The sequence below is a fragment of the Haliaeetus leucocephalus genome, unplaced genomic scaffold (assembly GCF_000737465.1).
Source record: "Haliaeetus leucocephalus isolate CR32 unplaced genomic scaffold, Haliaeetus_leucocephalus-4.0 Scaffold751, whole genome shotgun sequence".
Taxonomy (NCBI): Eukaryota; Metazoa; Chordata; class Aves; order Accipitriformes; family Accipitridae; genus Haliaeetus; species Haliaeetus leucocephalus.
In genome coordinates, this window is record NW_010973187.1 from 6,821,696 (window position 1) to 6,844,349 (window position 22,654).

The window sequence follows — 22,654 nt, forward strand, 5'->3', positions numbered from 1 at the left end:
TGATGCCCATGAGGATGTAAGACTGACCACTGTTGGTCAGACGGGAGTCTACCCTTCTGGATGACCACACAGGTGTACAAACACGGTGGGCACGTAAATAGGCCTCCCAAAAATATTCTCCCAGATGACACTGACTTGCAGATGAAAAACTTTCTGAATCAGCCAGGGCACTCTGGGTTTAGTAGCCCTTGGTGGGCTTTTCTTCCATGGATTTATGCAGCCATTTTTTTGGCTGATACAAACATTTAGCTCCAGGTTAAAACAGTTTAATATAGAAGTTACATGTAAGATCAGTGTCTAAAGTTCCTTTCTATTTAGAGGAGATGTGATCAGTACCATTGCTGCAAAACCCCATTCAGCTCATGGTGAGACAGCTGTGCTACACCAGCTGAGCAGCTCCCTTTACTCCACTGACTGCATGGGTTGGATCTCCTTTGATGTAAAGGAAACTTAAGCACCTGGTGCACACATAGGTGTGGGTTCACTCTTGTTCAGTCCTCAGGCAGGTTTGTTACCCAAGCACATGTTATTGTTGCCACTTGAGGTGTCCAGCCATATCTGAGACATCAGCACAAGGCTGGGAGATATAAGGCAGGACGTGGGGGAGAGTCACAGCCTGCCGGAGTAGCAGGTAGGGGAGGCAGGCCCCTCTGTGGTGTCTGAAATGATCCTTGGTACTAGCATTTAATCAACTGAACCTGCCTGTTGTGCCCACAGCTCCATAGTTTAACAATTCTTCACGTGAAGAAGAATCTTCTTGTCTTCTATCATCTAATTTCACTCAGTGGCCCTTACTCCTTCATTAGAAGAGATAGTTGTATCTTTGTCATCCTTACCACACCATAGAGGATTTATAGGTACCTGTCATATCCTCCCACAGTCATATCCATGTAGACCCTGGCGTTAAACCATTAGGATGAGATAGGAGTAGCACAGAGGTGGGACAGCCTTACCTGGTTGAACCACTAGAATAGTTTCTGCTCAAAAGCTCTTACTATATTCATAAACATTTTCCTCTGCTAATGTATTGGTGCACAGTGAGATGCACACAGAGTGTGCTATAGTGTGCTACAGTCTTGGAGGAGGTATGGCCTACACGTGGTATCCCTCATGAAAAGCACTGATGTGGTGTTAGCATCATCTGTGGACCTCCCCTGCTGGGACAAAGTCCAACCTCAGTCATTTACTACGGCTAAGAAAGCAGCCAAGAACAAACCTGTCCTGTCACTTCCTCTACCCACTGTTGTTGTCAGTGCAACTCCACTATTTCGGTATTGCAACAGACCAAAATCCCTATAAACATGGTGATTATCATTCAATACCTCACAGTGTTTTTCCAGAACTCTTATTTTGCACTTAAAGGCAATTGCATGAGGTTATTCTCTCAACACCATGTTTAGAGGAGGTGAGGATTTTTGCTTAAAAGTAGAGAATAATAGAATAATAAAGGAAGAAGCAGAGACTAAACTTGTGACCTGCACAAGCAACCTTCTGAATCAAGAAGAAAAAACACACTTTATTTAATGAGTGGAAGACCTCATGTTGTTGTCCTATATTGTCGCACATCTCCTCTGTGTTACATGAATTACCAATAAAGCACAGGAAAAAGAGGATGCTTTTTCCCAGTTCTTCCAGGCATTACAACACCTGCAAGAGAAACAGGAAAGAAATTTGCTCAACCTTCTGAACTTAGGGGAGAAGTTGTCAGCACATTCAGACACAGCGTATAGTGGGACCTCACTTGAAAAATGTATTCTGTACGTACTTGTAAATTAAATAAATAATAGTTTAAATATTCAGGCAAGCAGAGGATTTGAAAGGACACATGCATGTTCCTTATTACAGTATAATATGCATCAAAGATTCATGTCTTATCTAGTTCTCAGGATTGCTTTGCCTAGTCCATTCCAAGAACTGGCCATCTGTAGTGAAAAAAGCAGAGAAAGTGTTTCATATATGCAACCTTTCAACTTTACAGACTTTTCAAAAAAGCTTCCTCATCCTGTTTTTTCCGTTGTTTTGGGTTTTTTTTTAATACCTGCAGTACCCATACTGTACAGGGAAATGATGTTTCCTGTTTCAAATACAGATGCTTTGCTTTAAAAACTTTTTTCCAGAACATCAAACTAGTGTGATGATGTCCATCTCGTAACCATAATGCAGAACTTAATGCTCATATTTGCCAGTACATCTTCTCTTTTGGTGAAGATTAATAAGTGTTTTGGGTTCTACTGATATGAAGATATTTCAAATGCTGCCACATTCCAGCGAGGCAACCATGTCAGACATGTTCTGTGTGATACAATAGACTCCATCCATTCCTTTTAGGATATAGTGTAGACAGTAGAAGCAGCAGCACAACAAATAAGGTACACAGAAGTCTTCCTCGTTTCCTACTAAGAACAAGTTCTTAGCTGCCAAACCAGCGGCTGAGAAGTATTTAAGAGGTTCTCACATCTGATGTGTGTGGCTGCACAGAGTCTGAGTACTAAATAACAGTTTACTGATGAGAATGCAAAAAGCAGAGCATTTCTATGTAAATAGGATTTAAAGCATACAGGTAGAAGTATTGCTTTGGGCACAGCGTTTTCTACTAAAATAATTTTGATAAACTGATTAAGAGAGGTACCTGAGGTTTTCGTAATTGTCAACCCTCTTGATCTCTGGCATGGTGTACCTAGTCAAATAGTTCTTAAACACTGTGTCCTTAGGGCTGGTGTTCTTTTGTTTCATATCCTAAGTTAAATGGCGTCTGGTTGTAAGTATTTTCATAATTATGGCTGATTCCACTTTCCAATAGCAAGGGCTTCAATTAATTTTTTTCCCCCACATATGTGTGTTGTACAGGGGGAACTTGTGATTCTGGAGAATCCCATGAAAATGATGTCACTCTTTATGCCAAGATTGAAGGCAGGAGGGAACACATACCTCTTGATACCCTGACCTATGCTGCTTACAAGGTAAGTCATCTTAAACAAAGTAGGTGGATGGGATGGATAGATCAATCTATTTTCAAGCCATCACAACAACGTTGTATGTTGAATTCCATAGGGACAGTCAAACATGACCTTCCCAAGCACATAAATCATGCGCAGATCTCGCAGTGATAGGAAGCCTTTGCAGCACGGCTCTGCAGTTATTCCTGATTACTCAACCCCGAGCAGGACTGCGGCATTGGCTAGTGCTAGGATAACAGGCAAACGGGCAATGGGCAAAAATTTTCAGCGATCAGCTGAAAACTTTAGTGATCGTATCTCCTCACAAATAATTACTCATGTCTCCACTCAAGCTCCTGCTAGCCACTGTTTGATACTCAGGAGGTACATCCTGAGAGGGTCAGTCATGGTGGGATCAGTGGCTGGGAGGAGAGTGACTCGGAAATGCCTGGATGTCTTTCCCACACCTAGTGCGGGGAATTTCACATTTTACACTTTTTCTTTCCATTTTAAAATACAGTTGTGTGCCCTCTTAGAATGTCTGCAGTGATGCAGGCTTGAACTCGGCCATAGGAGGCAGTTGCTGGCAGTGTGCGCAGGCAGCGTCTCCTCTGCCGATAGCGCAGCCTCCTTCCAACCACCCTCAGGCAGGACAATGAGGACCTCGAGCTTGCTGTTAGGATCCTTCCTGTCTAGAGCAAGGAAGCACTTAGGCCATGCCTACCCTGAGTAACCCAGTCCTGAGGTGTCCCTATTCTGCTGCTGTAAACAAGACAGCAAAAATTGATACGTAATACGTATACACATGGATGTGCTAGAGATTGAAATGCAGTATGCTTACACAGTGTGTGGGAAATTTGGTGGTAAAGATGCAGCTGATTTCAAGTAGAGGTCTCTGTGCATTTTCACTGTAACTCTAGCATTCAGAGAGCAAATGTTTACAGTAGGGTTTGGCCTGAGTTTGGTTTAGTCACTTGCATTGTTTCATTGTGCGTGGCTTCCCTCCTTGCCTGCTTCTGTGTGAAAGACGGGTAGACCTTTTTTAAAACTAAGGAAACTGTAATTGCAAAATAATAAAAAATTAATCGGGGAACTCAGGGAGAGATAGGATCTGAAATTACACTGCATTCATTGTGGAGTTTTTTTTAAAACAAGCAGTTTGAAAGCTGACATCCTCTTTTGACATAATGAAGGTCTAATTACGTTGCTTTAGGACAAAGGCTTCATAAAGCAGTGATTTCATTTATTTCAACAACATAACATCCTCCCTACATACGCCTGTGAACTCATGCTGTTACTCCATTCTCACGTATTCAGACTAGACATGCCATTACCCTGTGTTTGCTTCTCTGAGCTGAAAGGCTCCAGGACAAATATCATCTTCCATTACCAACTGAGCACTGACAAAATAAGCTAGTATTTTTCAGAACATAGAAGGTACAGTCTTTTCTGCAGTGTCTTTACAACCAAACAATCCAATCCCACTAAAGCGATAAGCAGCACTGGTATCCAGAGTGTTAATAGCTATGCACATAGTATAAAATTATGTGCATAGCTATTATTTGGGGTCTTCTGTGGAAAAAGGTGGCTAAAAAAGTTAACAGAAATGAAGCAAGGAGAGAGAAAAGCACATATTTGGTTCAGCACATTTGAAGTTGCTTTTCTATGTTAAACAATACCTTGTGATCTTTGTTAATATTATTTGTTTTATTTAAGCTTGATTTAATTTCTTTTAAAGGTTCCATCTTTGGTTTCTGTTGTCATTAGTCCGGACCTGCAGACTCCCGCAACGAAATTTTGCCTGAAGCAAAAGAGTCACCAAGGCCACAACAGGAATGTCTGGGCTGTGGATTACTTCCACGTCCTTCCAGTGCTCCCTTCCACAGTGACTCACATGATCCAGTTTTCCATAAATTTGGGTTGTGGAACTTACCAACCTGGTAACAGGTACAACTGGCAAGATCTCTCTTTTGATTATTAGCTTTTTAGTACATTTTGGTTTATAACATCTACATGAGTATTTGGAATTATTTTTTCTCAGAAAGAATGAAGCCAATTAATAATGACAAATATAAGCTGCTCAAAAGCTAATGTTTCTCCTGATCTCCACAGGCCCAGGTTTATATATCATCTCACATGCAATAAGGAGTCTATTAAATTGCTTTCCAGGTCAAAACTTGGTTTTCTTAGTCCATTATTCTGAGATATGCTCATGATTTCAGAGCAACTTTTGCTTCAGTTTCTAATGGATATGAGATTTACCTCTTAATACTGTGTATGGTGGAAAGTATTAAAGGCAGTGGCAGAAACCTGCCCTGCTGACCTCCCAGAGATTACTAATGCCACAAGAGTATCTAATTCTTGTAAGACTGGTGATAAACGGTCCTCATCTTAATGACCATCAGTGTGAGGACCTCACTGTCTGTAGACCAACCACAGAACTCTTCTGCTGGCTTCACTTCACTGGGACATTCAACATGATTTTTTCCATGGAGTTAAGGGAGAGGGAAAGGGAAAGAAGGGAGTCATTTGCTGCTCCATATTGTGTAGAATCATAGAACTGTTGGTTGGAAGGGACCTTCACAGGTCATCTAGTGAAACCTGCTGCTGCAGGTGGGGTTGTTACCAGCATAGGTCAGGTCAGCCATGGCTTTGCCTATCTATGACTTGAAAATCGCCATGGATGGTTATTGTGCTACCTCTCTGCATGACCTGCTCAAGTGAAAAAGTGTTTCCTAACATCCAGTACAAAACTCTGAAGCCATGTCCTTACGGCCATTGCCCTTTCTACTGTGCTTGCCAGTACTGAGGAGAGTTTGGCTCTGCCTTCCTTGTGAGTGCCCTCTGCACCATCACAGGCTGCCGTAGGTCATCCCTCCTCACCAGGCTGAGCAAGCTTGCTCCTCAGCCTCTCCTAGCTCGATGCTTGAGGCCAGGGACATCTTGGTCATCCTCTGTTCCACTTCTCCAGTTTCTTAACATCCTTCTTCAAATAGGGGACCCAAACTGTCCGCTGTTCCTTTTTCCTTATGTACGTGTGAGGCTGTTCATCCTGATATTTTACGAGGATTGAGTTACTTTATATTTTTCCAGAGTCAAGAGTTTAAAGTAAGATGTAGATGCTTTCACATCCATGTCCCATGGCACCTACTTCCAACTGGAAAAAGCTGCATTAGCACTGACAGTCCTAGCAGCCATGCAGGGCAGCAGAATTCAAGGGGCAGCAAAAATCAAGGCATTGCACTTAAATTTGATAGGAAGGGAAAGCAGCAACATTCTTCTCCATGGAAAGTGAAAATTTTGCCTGTAAACACTCCTAGCCTGTAAATACGTGTTATATAAAGTCTCTGTCTCAGTCTGTTATCTGATGGGGATTAGTACGTATTTTGAAAGATTAATATTCTTCCTTTGTGTATACTATTTCTGAAGCAGAAGTGAGCTTCTTCATAACAAAAGAAGCTCTAGGTCCCCATTTTCCCTATTTGTTATTCCCAAATACGGCAGCATTTCCCATCTCCTGGTGTACAGCATTATTCATAATGCTTTCATTACTGCAAATGTGAGAGACTCGCACTGAATATATGCAGTAAATATGACCCTCCAAGGTATCACTATAGTTAAATCTGAAATAAATTAGTCAAAACCTCTATAAACCGTTTTAATACACACAAGATCACAGTGATGGTACATTTAAATAAAGTAATATTGTCAGCAAATTATAATGAAAAGGAAAAGTTATAATCCAATAATTTAGTATTGAGGTGATGAATTATGACTTTTATAATGTTCCACTGACATTACTTAAAATAAAACAGAATATTACAAGCTAATTATATGGAGAAAATTACAAGAGTATTTCAGTAAAATACTAAATCCATAATAAATCAAGCACTTTCCCTATTACTTTTTCAAGCTCTTCAGAATGCAAGACAGCTAAGGCTTTCCTTACACTCCTAAATTGTAAACAATGTGTTTTTTTAAAAATATGCAGTGTAATAGGGAAGGAAAAATTTCTAATAGTAGCTTTTTGAAAATTGAACTTGTCAATGAACTTTTGGGAGAATGGGTTTATTAACTCATTGACATAGATTCAGTGGATGGTCTCATAGAGTTTCTAAACTATCTGTACATGGATGGTTTGCTTTACTACTAGTCCATGAAACCAGAGAACAGCAGCCTTTTTCCAAGCAAATCTGGAGTTTTCACATATGGTTATGTCACAAAATTCGTAAAAATTCACTACTGAGCGCTCCAGGCTCTGTGAGGTGGGAGGAAGCCTCCAAAGACCACTATGGCTGGGCACTCTCTGAAGGGTGCCCTTCCCCAGGTCCTCTCCACCCTCTGCAGTCCTCAGTGGGGGCTGGCCGTTTTAGTGCTTTTCTGATCTCCATTTAGGCACAATGGGTGAAGGAGTCAGATGACTGAGGAGTCCAGTGAAGTTGATATTTATCAGCAACAGAAAGGAAGAGCCAGCCAATGCATGAATAACTAGTGGTCTTTTACCACCTTCTGAAGATGTAAAGGTTAGCAGCTGGCAGTTGTAAGTGTCCTGTGCTCACATGATGCTGTCTAGCTCTGATTAATCCAAGTTTTCTCCTCATTATTTTTTAAACCATTTCTAGCTGAAATATGAGAGTAACAACAACTCACTTAGCAGCAGCAGCATAAAAACACTAGCTAGATGGTGGCCAAACAAGGATTAGGTGTTTAAACAATCCTCAGTCTGCAGACTACCCTTTTGGTTTTTAAACACTCAGATTTGTTTCAAGTTTGTATTTTCAGGATTTGTTGTATTCAAAGTCTACTTAAAATTATTTCATGCTTCAGCATCAGTTATTAGGAATGGCAGATTTGGTGGTTTCTCAGTGTTGGTACTTCTACATTGATATCTATGCCAGGTAGGCTCACAGTGTCTTTCTCCTTTCTTTCCTTCACTGTGTTATAAGCATCAGCTTGGAGTTTTCAACCAACCATGGTCGCTCTTGGTCCCTGCTCCATACCGAGTGTTTGCCTGAGATATGTGCTGGGCCTCACCTCCCCCACAGCACCATCTACGCCTCTGAAAATTACAGCGGGTGAGAGTGTTCTCTGCAAAGCTAACTGGGATGCAAGATTAGAGAAGTGAATTATAGGTGACAGAAGAAAGCAGCAAAGCACACAACCCTGTGTCATCTTTCATTTTTGAATAGCTGAGGAGGGCAAGGCAGGAGTGTTCTGGTCTCCCTGGCTGCCCAGTAATGAAATTTGAAATATATGGGGCTGCTTCTCTGGTATAATATTATTTTTCTGATGCTAAAGATAAATTACAAAAAAAAAAAACCCTGTGGACAGCATGCTGGTAATTAGAAGAAAAGTTATACTTTGTCAAAGCCACAAAAGTTTTCTTCTTAGTCAGAGGAACCATCAGTCAAAGCCATATTTACATCCTCAGGTACCTTTACTCACTTGGAATCCCAATATTGGGTTACAATGAAGCACATCCTCTGTACTTCTGCAGATGGAGATGGTTGTTAGTGTCACTTTCTTATATCAACTCTTCTCTTTATTAAGTCTCTTTGGTACTGTTCTGACCATAAAATGAACTGTGACATCTTGTTGCATAGTGCAAATCCCATCACTGTGTATCCTTCTGTATCCCAACTTCCACAGACACTTCAGAGCAGTGGGTATGACTATGAGAAGTAAGTGTAGTTGAAGCATTGCTATGCTGGTGACCCTGCCATTCCTGTACCATTTTCATAGGGACCATGACCCCCGGTGTGCATAGGAAGTCTAGCCCCCGTGGATGATATAAGAATGTTGGCCCAGACCACAGCAGGCCAAATTCTCTGTGCCCCTCTTCTCACCCCAAGGGTTTCCACCAAAGAATTCAGTCATACCAAAAGGTTTAACTCAGTATGCAATTTAGGAGATATTCATTGTGATGGAGAAGTAACTACAGCGAAGCAGGTTAAGGTCTTTGCAGGGGAAAAAAATGGCTGGGTTTTATGGTGTAATAATTAACATTCATATTGTATGAAAATGTCATGGGCCATGTTCTTTTTTTCATTTGTATTTTCCAAAGCTGCAGTAACTTCACTGCTTCATTTGAGCAGATTTTAGAATTAAAAATTCTCACAAAGCTTCCAGTATAAGTAAACACATCTGTAAAGCATACAGTTGCTTAACGACTATCAATGTAAAATGCTAGCATTTGTGTTATATGTATTTCAGGTGGAACCGAATAACTATTCCCCTTCCCAATGCTGCATTAACAAGTGACACCAGGATTCGATGGAGACAAACAGGACCAATCCTTGGAAATATGTGGGCAATCGATAATAGTTAGTATTCTTATACATGATCATGATACATCAGAAGAGTAAATTTTTATGTGCTGCTTCAAGTAAATATATTTTCCGCAATCAAAAGTCAAAGGATTTTCAGTTTGTTAAATTCCTTTTCTTCTTATCTGCACTTGGTAACAGGTGCATTTTGAAGCTAGAGTAGAATTCTGTTATTTGAAAAGACAATAGCCTAGTAGAGTACCCTTTTTTTTTTTTCCTTTTAATTGAATACTTTCCAGGAAAACATATTGCTGGCAAGGGCTTAATATAACATTTCCTCTAACTGCTTAGTTCTACTTACATAAATAGGTACTACACGGCACTATTAAGGACATGTACTGCACCAGACTAAGCAATAGTTACAGCATCTGGGACATATTTTTCCTTCTGGACATAGAAGACCATCATAAAGCAATGCTGCTACCAAAACACTGACAAAACTTTTACATTGTTTACAGTACCTTCAGGGGGAAAGTACCATCTGTCTCAGGGAACTGTTCTTCTTTTAGGAAATTATTTTTCACTAACCTGTTCTTAAATGGATGTGGAGAACTGGGAGGAGCTTATATTGACTCATATGATTATAAAACTTAGTGCAGAGGACAACCAGGGCCAGTCTTGAAAGGAAATAACTTTAAAGCACAGAAAAAGATTTTAGCAACACAGGATATAATAAATACAATGTATGAAATGCAGAAATAAGCATGATTGAAAGGGCTAACTATGAGAAGGTGCATATTTTTTTAGCTTGCTTATTAGCCCTAAATGATTTGGGACTAAGTAAACTACATCCAGAATTTGTTTTGTTAGATGTGTGAAGTATGTAATTTAAAGATTACAGTGATGTACAATTGCCCATGAAATTTTGTAGTGATTCCCAGTAAGGTTTGATATGGAGCCCGGGAATGGTAAATAGTTACATTTTGCAAAATTATTAAAATGGATTAATGCCTAGTATTGAAAAGAAAATCCTTGAAGCTGTTAAGGTAATGCCACAAATGGAAGTTTTTCACAAAAAGTAATGAAAATTATTCTCTTAATCGTATTAATGGGAAGTAGCATCATCTTGACATTCTGGATAGAGTATTAATGCTTGTCTTTAGAGACATCAAAAAGAAAGTAAAATGAAGGGAAAATTTAGGTATATAAACATAAGAAGATGTCTATGAGTATCTGCAAAGATGACTTGCTACCTAACAAAATGCAGACTGTAAGTGTTGGAGACACACATAGATATTCACAGAAAGAAGAGTAAGATGAAATCAATCCAAGGGTCCAAATTCTTTACAACAGAACAAAACAAGATTTTGAAAATCACTGGACGATTCATATATCTGCACTACCTTTGCTTGTAGAACAAAATACAATTCCATCAAAGGATGCTGCATGCTCCAGTGTGTACCATCTCAAAAGAAGTTTTACCAACTATCTGCCTGCTCCGAAATTTGTTTGAGGTGTAGAACCATGATATGGGAATCAAGTCTTAAAGATGAACATGTTTCTGAGGTTTTGCATGCCTCCTTTGTTAGATACTAGCGCAACTCAAGCTTTACACTGTATTGTAGGGAAAGACTTATAAATATTGGAACAGAACTCAAATTCTTGAAGAAGGGAAGATTTTCAAGGATTCAGCACTCTTGACTTCTAGCTTCACAACTGTTCCTTATGTAAATTAAGTTTTAAATGAAATCTGGAAGCTGGCCATCTTTTAGAAACACTGGAAAACTGCCAGTTTCCATAAAGCTTTTTCAATTTTGAACGACATCATTGCATCTTTAACCCTTCTACTTTTACCACCCTCTCAAAAAGACCTCAAAAGACACAAATAAATCAAACAGAACAGTATTTTTCCACCCTGAAAAGTGAGAAAATCTAGAAATCGCATGAAATCTGATGGGGAGTTAGTTACAGGGAGTAGCTAACAGGGATTTAGAGTGTATCTGCCAGGGAGTACTGACACACTGCTGTGACGGGCATCATAAAACTAGGAGAGGGAATAAGTAGTGCTTGTTACAGATGATTTCAAATTGGTGGCTATTTGGATGACATTCCAAAAGCCACAGTGCAAGTGGATAACTACAAGTAATAGTCATTCTTCAACAGAAAAGATGACACTATTCTTGGTTAAGGTCTGTTTATCATATTGTATTGAAAGAACATTGCCCACAAGTTGTGCTTTGGGCTACACCCAGATTAATGCATTTGATCTATACCCAGATTAATGCTTTTGTTTATAGTAGTGCAATGAGATGTAGATTATACTGAGATTTGCTCATCTTTCCATCCTTCATTTTTTTCACAAATTATCAACACTGTCAATTAGGAGTCATTGGAAGAAGATGAAGTAAAAGAGTAAAACAAACAAGTCTGGAGTATTTTTGAGCGCATATGATTTGAGTTTTATTCCATTTGAAACAATCTGTGAAAGTGTATCATACTTAATAGTTACTTAAGACATATCAGGGCAGGTTCTAATTCCAATTAAGTCCAGTGCAGTTAAGTATGTGCATTTCAGTGAGAGAAGCAGCAGCATATTTTTTAAATCTACAAGATTGCTATTGGAATGTACTGAGATGATATATATATATATATATATATAGGAATATGTCTCTGAAATAAGATGAAGAAAAGGGAAGGCAAGAAAATGGTCAATGCATAGCAAATCATCTGATCTCATTCACAGTCTTAGAAAAATCAGGTACATTATTTAAAACATCACTGGTGTCTCAAGCCACAGATAGACATTACCTATTAAATAATAAATTGTCCCCAGCTATCCTTGACACAGTCAAATGCATTTTACCCTTTTGTAGACCTCTTGCAGCTAGTGGGATTAAGATAAATACACTAATGGTATGATCAGGCCTATATACTTTCTTGTATTCTTTATATTCTGTTTATCACATAACATAACCCTTCATTCAACTGATTTCTTTTCTCTGCAGTTTATATTGGTCCAGCTTGCCTCAAATTCTGCTCAGGGCGAGGACAGTGTACTAGAAATGGCTGCAAGTAAGAGTTATAATTCAGTACTTTTATTCAATTTCTGTCACATAGTTCACTTGATGATCTGAAAGTTGAAGTGATTTTCATTTCAGCCCTTGCTTTTTGAGATGACAATATAAAACTAGCATAGTCCTCAGAATGCATAAAACTCACTGGAGAGCTAAAGATCAATCTTTCTAAACGGCAGCATATTTAATATTTTTTTAATAATTTTCTTTTGGGAGAGAGTCTAGCTTCCAGTTCACCTTAAAATGTGCTACAGAGCACGCTGAAATGTCAGTGATGCATGCTATATACTGGTTTTAGAGGTGATTTGGGACTGTATCACTTTTATATTAAATTTTGGGAAAGAATCACAGTTTTCATAGTTCTAATATCCTGTAGCCTAACAGACCTCAAGGACAGAAGGTCAGCACTCCACTTTTTTCTGAAAGTCAGGCTTGTTAAAAGGGTTCCAGCCTAAAAAGTAAAGGTACTTACTCAAAACCAGTAAGCACATTCAAAATATTGGTGTAACTATTTTTAGGTATTAACAAGAATGTGACCCACAGGGCATTCTGTTCTGTTACTCAATTTCTTCTAATCACATGTGACATGCTACAGATAAAAGCAAATTAATCATTTTATATATGAACAACTGTAAATTATGTCAGCAGTATTTTTGTTCCAAAAAATGAATAAAAATATTTCTGTATTGCTTTTTATGTGTAGATTGGTGGGGTGTTCACAACTGTGATTTTTTAAAATTGGAAAAGTAAGTACTACCTAAAAGAAAGTCATTGGCTATGTAATAGGTAAATAAAGTTTAAAGAGGTTCTTGGTCCTTACATTTGAGAGGGACTTTGTAGGCATCTTCAGTTCATGAACAACTGCAACCACTGTGTTGGTCTGCCAACCAACCACAGGAGAAGATGGGTCATTAATTACACTGTTCAATCTTCCTCACCCGCAGGTGCGACCCCGGCTTTTCAGGGCCAGCATGTGAAATGGCATCGCAGACCTTTCCCGTGTTCATCTCTGAGAGCTTTGCCAGCTCCCGCCTCTCTTCCTACCACAATTTTTACTCCATCCGGGGGGCTGAGGTCAGCTTCGGCTGTGGGGTCCTGGCCAGTGGCAAGGCCCTGGTCTTCAACAAGGATGGGAGGCGCCAGCTTATCACCTCCTTCCTTGACAGCTCCCAGTCCAGGTGAGAGGAAAAGAGCAGTAAAGTGAGGCAAAGAAATAGGGGAACCCCTTCCCTTCCAGCTATGACCTTGTGTATTATTAAGCTGATTGTTTTAGCAGGAAGAGAAGTTTTTTAAAAATTCCTCGTTCCATATTTTAATGGTGATTTCATAGCCTTGCTTTTTCTCCTCCTGCTTTGTAAACAACAGAGCCCAAAACAGACTGGAGGGAAGTTGTTGTACAGCAAGGATGGAAAATATGAAATGTTAATATCAAACCTGAGTGTCAAAGCCAAGTGCTAATTAATTATTTATAAGGTTGTGTTTATTTGACAGCTTGTGGCAGCTGATTAGATCCATTCACTATCTCTCCCTCCCCTTCAGTGCCTAATAAATAATTAAATGCTGTAATGATTGGCATTTTTTAACTATGTGTGCCACATTGCATTACTTGACAGTAAAAACAAATTGCACGTACAAAACCCCATAACCGATATTTATCAAAATTTGTCTAGATTGAAAAGATCTGAAAACAACCTGGTTAGGAGAAAAAAAAAAACACTATGCAAATGGTACCCTATAAATATTTGTGTAATTCTGATCCAGGTTCCTGCAGTTCACACTACGCCTGGGCAGCAAGTCGGTACTGAGTACCTGCAAAGCACCAGACCAGCCTGGGGAAGGAGTGCTGCTGCATTACTCCTACGACAATGGGATTACCTGGAAACTACTGGAACACTATTCTTATCTCAACTACCATGAGCCAAGGTATATGCATAAATATTACAAGGAGTGTTATCTACATGCAGTTAATGCTGGTAGTGGTAGTCACTGCAATGCAGAGAGTAAGCACATCTGCCCACATGGTATGGGAGTGAGTGGAATGAAGATTTTACTTCACACTGAAAAGTTATCACTTTTCCTTAAAATTTTGCAGCTGTTCTGGGCACTTCCCATTTTTGCCTGCTTCTATAAAAATGAACACATGGATTTAATGGCATTTGAGTCTCAGGTGATGTGACAGAACAAGCTGAAGCAGTGTGGGATGAGGGGTAGAAATGTACTTGTGGGAAATAGGGGCATGTCTCTTCCCGTGGAAGCAGTCACTTGTAAAGAAAAATTAACATAAATTGTTTGTAGCTTTGAAGCCATAGATACCTTCACTACACCATCCTCTGGGATTAGGAGTTTGTAGGCAGCGCAGGACAGCTGAGACAAAATCCAACTGTGAGGGTCTCTCCAGGTCAGCAGGGAAATTGCACCTGCTCCCATTGTGAGGGGGATTACATGACTTTGTGCCTGTGCCTGTGGGTTGGATTCGGTGCCCTGGGAGGACCTGCTGGTGACTGTGCCTGGGAATTGTACAAATCATGAAGAAGCTGAACAAAGCGCTTGTCTCATCTAGCAGCATCTATGTTTGGCACCAGATTAGAGAGGAATGTATCTGATGTATTTAGAGAAGAAGGTATTCTTTACTGTTACATTTGTGAGACCATCCACCGATTTTCGTAAAGCAATGCAAAATCAGGAGTCTCCATGAGCATACCTGTACCGCAAGCCCAGAACAATCTGGGCTGGCTCTGTGCAAACCCACTCAAACCCATCCGCCTTCATGGGGTTCTGCCAATAGAGCCAATAAATCCCAATGAAATGAGATGCTCTGCAAGGGGGCATGAGAGGCAGAGCCGACAGTGGCATCACGCGTCCCGTCCCAGCTGGTCCATTCCTGCCCAGGGACGGCTTTGCACTAGGTATTGCCCTGCATCCTCTTCTCTACTCCTCCATGCAGTTCCAGGATAGGGCCTGAGTCAACCCCAGGTAGATAGTCTGCATGTCACTTTAACTATGTATAACTTTGATTATTTGTATTTATTGAGCTCAGATCAGTGCATTTAAAAAAATATACTAGATTTCCTCATCTTGTTAATAACTCAGTACAAAATATACAATATACAAAATGTGATTAAGAATATCCTAATGGAAAAAAACTTGTAACATTAAATCTATTTCCCAGGACCTGTAAGAAATATTGAAAAATCTGAGAGGAATGACTGTATTTGGCATATGGACTTTAATTTCTGAAGTTTTAAATGTTTCCAAAAGAAAGATCCTACAAGCTGGAACACACATAAGCCTTCTTCACAATTTCCTTTCCTGTCCTTTATTGTAGTCACATATATATTTTATATGGCCCTGTTTCTAATTCTTAGATTCAAGATTACAGCTGTAGGAATTCTATTTCCCTAAAGGTTTTTAATATATAGCACTATGAAATTTTTATAACAAAAAGGAAAATACACATTCCAGTGACTGATTTTAATGAAGTTTAAGATATAAATGTAGTAAATTATATTGATGCCAGAGACCTTTTTTTGCTTTTTGAGATTAAGTATGAAACACAATTTCTGTTGTTCTGACAGGGCAAAGAGCTAAGCACAACATACACAGGTTAGAAAGGTTTTGCCATGGGATATGTATAGTCCACTCTGGGTAGATATAAAAATGACAGACATACAAATCTGAAGATAATGCTGGCAGTAATTATGATGAAGAACATGAAGAAAGCTTCACCTTTTCATATTATGTTGTCTGAAAATATCAGCATTTTTGGTAACATAGATGGACTGCTGCAAAGTTTGGTAATCAATCTGTAACCAGAAATTTAATTAATCTTCAGTCATACAAAAAATAATTACACATTTAATGTTCTGCTGAAAAGGTGCATTTAATCTGCTAACATTTGACAGCTGCATTTTTCTTCTGAGCAGAACAGCGGTGGCTTTTCAATATTAGGTATGCGCATAGCTTGAAAGAATGAGATCAGAGCAAAGGTCTCCCAGCTGGTTTTTAAGAAATCTAATGGTAGCTGGTAATGTTAGTAGGAACACTTTTCTTCTCTGCAGCAGAAAAGTCATTAGCAAGAATCCCCCTCCCTCTCCATCTATCTCCAACAAATCAAAGCCAGACAGGAGAAGCTGTTATAACTGGAGATGTAGTCAGGTTCTGCATACTAAATGTATGTGCCATAGATGGTGGTTTACACCAACGTTTTAAAATTGTGTTTGCTTAATCCCCTGGGATGATAAATTTATTTTAACATGTGTTAAATATTTTAACATCCAATAGGTGTATCAGTGGTGTATGTCATGATTTAGGATTTTCTGTAGATTACTGTCAGTGAGAATTAGTGTCCACGTGGGTAAGCTTATGAGAGTTAAAAGTGAAAGGGAAGATGCAGGCATCAGAGACAGCCACCAGCAGAGAAATATGCCCAGGATTATAACAGAGCATTAGCTAGCATTAGCTCACACAAGTGCCAAGTGCTTCACAGCATATGCTGGATATAGTGCTCCTCCTAGCCAGGGTACCGGCTTTCCTCAGGTTCACCCTACTGAACCATGGAAGACAAAATCATCGGTTCCTTTTAGCATCAGTAGCTATTTAGTGTCATTTGTGCCTATAAAAATTGACCCCAAAAGTCATAGAGTTGCTGCTTATTAGGGAACCCTTGGTAGAAAGAAAGTCCTTGTAATTTATTCACATGCCAGAGAGTAATAGGGCTTGATCTTTCTCTTAGAAGGGTATGAAGTCATTCAAGCATGTTTATTTGAGTGGCAAAAGAAACGTATCCATCATACATAAAGTGTGCGCACTGCTGGTCCCTTGCCATGGGGACACGGCAGTGGTCACCTCTGGCTGTCCCTCGACACTGCTCTGCAGCCTACAGCTGGCAGAAAGCAGCTCCTAGAAATGCCAGCCAGGACTTTCTGAGTGCTTCCCACCTGTTTAGCCAAGCCATTTGATTTTTTTCTTGCTAATGGATTAACATATTCTTCTCTAAAATCAATGTGACATTAAACAACAGTGTTATAAGTATACTCTTCACATGGTCAGTTTAGCAAGTCATTTTTAAGAGTGTGGTTTTGCACTAAGAGCACTTCGCTGTTTCATATGCACAGAACAAAACATTGTAACAGGCAGCTTAGAAAGCCTTAAATCTGGAAAAAACTTCGTGCTAAAGGATAAAATGATGTTTCCGGTTTACCTGATTTGTTATTTTATCCACATTTCCTCTAAGAGAGAAAGAAGAACATCAGCTACATGATGAGCTTGCCAAAACCCCTTTTGCCAGCAAGTAACTGTACACCGATGGAGACGAATGTCCCTGTTGCCAGTCTGTTTCACAGCTCACGTGCGTTGCATGGGGCACCATGGTCGTGGTGATTTATGGAGCTTTCAAGAAGGTGTTGTTGCTGTGGCAATTAATGCGTGCTCCCTGCTGCTGTGTATGATAATTGCTCCTGGAAATTAGATATTACTCTTAATTTTCTTTGCAGTTTGTCAATTACAGGTTTGTTGTCATAGCTGCCATGACAAATCAGGTGACCTTGCATACCAGGAGAAGAGCCTGGGACTCACCTCCAGTTGCATCTCTATGCAACTACAGAAGAGAAGTGTTTGCCGTAAAAGACTACACATAATCACACTGCCTGACAAGCTGAACCTTTTCCACTTGAATGTGGCAATTTACAGGAGTGGGTTCTTCTAGGACAAGAGCAACACAGGCATGATGTCAGTGCTGTGCAGAAACAAGCACAGATGTTAAAAAGATGCATGTCTTCAGATCAGGATAAAATCCACTGAGTCTGCGAAAATGGAGCTGGAATTCATAAGTCCTTGTCAGCTGATCATCCCTTTGCCAGTCCAAGCTCCTGGGCTTCAAATGGAGGGCATTCTGGTTTCTTCTGGCAAGGAAGAGCACCTTTAAATTTACAGAGAAGTCCACAGTAGCAGCAAAATTTACAAAACTGGTGGAAACTCTTTTTGGCTTTTACACATGGCTGTCTTTCAGTAAATACATTGACTACCAAGAGAACTAATGATTCCCCTGCCCCTGTCACTGGTAGAAGCTGTACCAGTAGATGCTAAGGTATTTGTGGGCTGAATTTAACCCATGATTTTTAGGGTCAGTAAGAAAAAATAATGATAAAATACATCCCTATGGAATTAATACAAACAGCAAAACTTTTGTCGTGGTTTACCCCCAGCCAGCAACTAAGTACCATGCAGCCACTCACTTACTTCCCCCACACCCAGTGGGACAGGGGAGAGAATTGGGGGAAAAAAAAAAGGTAAAACTCATGGGTTGAACAGTTTAATAGAACAGAAAGGAAGAAAATAATAATGATAATAATAGCAATCATAAAATGACAATAATAATAAAAGAAATGAAATATACAAAACAAGTGATGGACTATGCAATTGCTCACCACTCGCTGACCAATGCCCAGTTAGTTCTCAAGCAGTGATCTCCCCCTCCAGGCCAACTCTCCCCAGTTTATATACTGGGCATGACGTCACATGGTCTGGAATACCCCTTTGGCCAGTTTGGATCAGCTGTCCTGGCTGTGTTCCTTCCCAACTTCTTGTGCCCCTCCAGCCTTCTTGCTGGCTGGGCATGAGAAGCTGAAAAATCCTTGACTTGGTATAAACACTACTTAGCAACAACTGAAAATATCAGTGTGTTATCAACATTGGTCTCCTACTAAATCCAAAACATAACACTATACCAGCTACTAGAAAGAAAATTAACTCTATCCCAGCCAAAATCAGGACAACTTTCAATAATAGTTTTGGTTTGTTTTCCAGAATAATTTCAGTGGAGCTGCCTGAAGATGCAAGGCAGATCGGCATTCAGTTCAGATGGTGGCAACCGTATCACTCTTCTCAAGGTGAAGATGTGTGGGCGATCGATGAAATCATCATGACCTCTGTGCTTTTCAATAGCATCAGTCTGGACTTCACCAACCTAGTGGAAGTCACACAGTCTCTGGGATTCTACTTGGGAAATGTTCAGCCCTACTGTGGACATGACTGGACTCTTTGGTGAGAAACACATATTCGTTTCTGTTTTACTTTTGTTTTCTTTGTCTATTCATCCTGCTAAGAACCAAGTGATTTCTGCAAATGAGTCTTTCTGGCAGCTCTTCAGAGTAATTGTCTCATCCTCACATTATGGACAAAAATACAGTTGCTAATCTAATTGCAATTAGCAGTAAGTTTTTACACCCCCTTGCACAGAGATTTATGTTTGATGGGAACCTTGAATGTAGCATTCTTACCCCACAAAACATTTAAAGAATATCCTAATAGAAACAATTTAGAAGATTTTCATAATCTTGGCTTAAGATACAGTCAGGTTAATATGGGTGTACAGGTTATGAATTAATCTGTTAAGCACAGGCCCTGAATATTTTGTAAGTGATGTTCAGATCTGTTTACATAGCCGTTAGATTACACTCCAAAAAGGAAAGGCAGCAGAATGTTGGTAGAATGACATTAGTTATTTGTAGTTATTTTGTCTGGTATTATATCCATTTAGCCATTTACACTGTGATCAGCATTATGACATATTGCGATTATGCCCAAAATGTGCTGTGTATTTAGAAACAAAAGCAAGAAAACATCACCTGCCCCAAAGCAAAAAAAAGGCAAGAAAAGAAAAAGAAGTGACAAACAAAGAGAAAGAAAATTCTGTTACAAAGGTGTAAAAATAAGCTTTTTTAGTAAAACGTTAACCTGCTTCACAAAAATTAAGTGCTGGAGTACATAAGTGTAACATTTGGAATTAGTACAAAGGAAGCTCAATTTAATCTCTGTGTTTTGATTAAAACCAAGTAAGTTTCATGCTAGTCTGATCAACATATAAACCCAGTACAGCTTTAATCAGCATAGATGTATTTATTTGGAGAAGGTACAATCACAGTAATTATAGAAAACCTCAAGAAAATATAAACAATTTTAGCATCCCCATGGACACTCAGAGAAACAGTGTTGCAATTTTATTAACAACTATCTCTGAGCAATCTGATTTGACTTTCTGATCATCTGTCAAACTAAAAGGAGGTGGCTTAGCAGTAGGAACAACACTGAATGTGTTCTAGTGGTGATAATGAGGCAGTAGAAGCACCATTAACCACTTTAATAAGGACAAAGAAGGTACTCGCTGCTCATTAAAATGAAACAACATGTTAGGCTCAAACTGCATCTTCTTCATCAAAGAGTTGGAATGAAAGCCCTTTAATGACATTGTTTTCCTTCTGTTCTTGTAAGACCAGTTTATGGGGGGGTCAGGGGGCAGGTTATTTAAGATAGCAGAGGTTCCTCTATTTTCCTCCTATAACTCTAAATCAGAATCGAAATAATAAACGCTAAGCTAAATTCTCCATCCCATATATTGGCTAAGATTTGTAGTGCTCAGTCATAGTGTAAATGTCGAACTTTTAATGCATCAAATAAAGTATCAAAGCTTTGCAATATTTCCTTACTATTTATGTGTAAGTATTTTTCATTTTCACTAGAAGACATGAACTCTATCCTTCACTGACCTTGTTTCTCTCAAGGGAAATTTTTAAACTTACACAAATTCTGTACAAATGGCTGCTAGTTAAATTAATTATTGTTGGCTTTTCCCAGCTGTGAGTCCATTTGGTTCTCATTTTCTAACTCATGACTTTCTATGAGCATAGTTTGCAGTAGCACTGACACCATCCTCTTGAGAAAAGTCTGAAAACAGCTTTTTCATTAGTAGGACTATGGTAAATATGCTATAAATCATTTTACAGGGTGTCATCCCCAGGCCCGTTTTCACTGAATTGCCTTTAATTGTCTATTAGGCCTCTGTTTCTGCCTCAGAATCTGTAAATCTGAAATATTTGTCCTTAAAATTGGCAAAAACTTAAAACTGAGGAGGGTGATTTTTATTTTTATTGAAGAGGAAGGTTGTTCTTTTCTATACCTGGCTTCATTTAGAAAAGAGGGGTATGTTTATATGCATACGTTTTGAGCAAAGGTGATTTTTGAGTGTTTTATGATCGTCTATATCTGGAACAGTCACTTTATTTGATCATAGTTGTCAACATGCAGTTTCAGATTGGTTCTTAGACTTTATTACAGCAAGTGTGTTGAGTATACTGAAAGGACTCCAGAACACTTTTAAAATTAAATGTTTGATGATGTACATTAACTCATCACTACTCCAAAATGCTCATACACAGGCAAGGTTTTGACCCAAATGCCTCTGGAGCGTTACAGACTACTTACAACCACCTGCTGAAATGCATTTAAGTATTGATAAGGATGCTAACGCTTTTTGTTTTTTTTTAAATATTCATCTGTGTCGTGGTTTAACCCCAGCCAGCAACTAAGCACCACGCAGCCGCTCACTCACTCCCCCCCCCATCCAGTGGGATGGGGGAGAAAATCAGGAAAAGAAGTAAAACTCCTGGGTTGAGATAAGAACAGTTTAATAGAACAGAAAAGAAGAAACTAATAATGATAATGATAACACTAATGAAATGACAACAGTAGTAATAAAAGGATTGGAATGTACAAATGATGCGCAGGGCAATTGCTCACCCCCCGCTGATCGACCCCCAGCCAGTCCCCGAGCAGTGATTCCCTGCCCCCCCACTTCCCAGTTCCTAAACTAGATGGGACGTCCCATGGTATGGAATACACTGTTGGCCAGTTTGGGTCAGGTGCCCTGGCTGGGCATGAGAAGCTGAAAAATCCTTGACTATAGTCTAAACACTACTGAGCAACAACTGAAAACATCAGTGTTATCAACATTCTTCACATACTGAACTCAAAACACAGCACTGTACCAGCTACTAGGAAGACAGTTAACTCTATCCCAGCTGAAACCAGGACAATCTGGACACAATAAAATAACGTTCTGTAATTAAACTGTCTTCAGTCAGATTATGACATTATGATTTAACTCAATGTAGTGGACAATAGAGTGTCCCACTGTCCCTAGAGCAGCCTGGGGTAAGACTGTAAATCTGCCTCGTAATGAACTATCCTCATGGAGCAATGTAATACAGTTGCTCTACATCAGCTTGATAGTTCACCTGTGTTTATAAAATGTTTTGTCTTTTAGATTGATTATTACTCTCTAATGTGCAGAAAGTTTCTTTCAGGTAATTGAGTTAATTAAAATATAGTAATACATTTAGGAATTATTTAGCAAAATAGGTATGATGTGATGTAAAAAGACATAAATGTCTCCTGCCTTTGATGGAAGCAAAGCTGGGGCTAGCGTGAGCATTTGCCCATCACGTCAATATTCTCGGTCAATGCAGCTTTACAAAACCAGCTACATCCATGTGGTTTTTCAGTATTCCTGAAAGTACCAGCCACGAAAACATGGTAACTCTGG

At 39.4% G+C, this 22,654-nt stretch overlaps 1 protein-coding gene across 1 annotated transcript in view; it reads left to right on the top strand.

The window, feature by feature from the left end:
* Positions 1-22,654, top strand: part of RELN (reelin) — a 320,676-nt gene that overhangs the window by 202,945 nt on the left and 95,077 nt on the right. The window contains exons 14-21 of the mRNA XM_010581098.1: positions 2,848-2,960; positions 4,675-4,883; positions 7,883-8,011; positions 9,150-9,259; positions 12,208-12,274; positions 13,221-13,454; positions 14,038-14,199; positions 19,081-19,317. Of these exons, the coding sequence (XP_010579400.1) occupies positions 2,848-2,960; positions 4,675-4,883; positions 7,883-8,011; positions 9,150-9,259; positions 12,208-12,274; positions 13,221-13,454; positions 14,038-14,199; positions 19,081-19,317 (1,261 nt within the window). The remainder of the gene's footprint in view (positions 1-2,847; positions 2,961-4,674; positions 4,884-7,882; positions 8,012-9,149; positions 9,260-12,207; positions 12,275-13,220; positions 13,455-14,037; positions 14,200-19,080; positions 19,318-22,654) is intronic.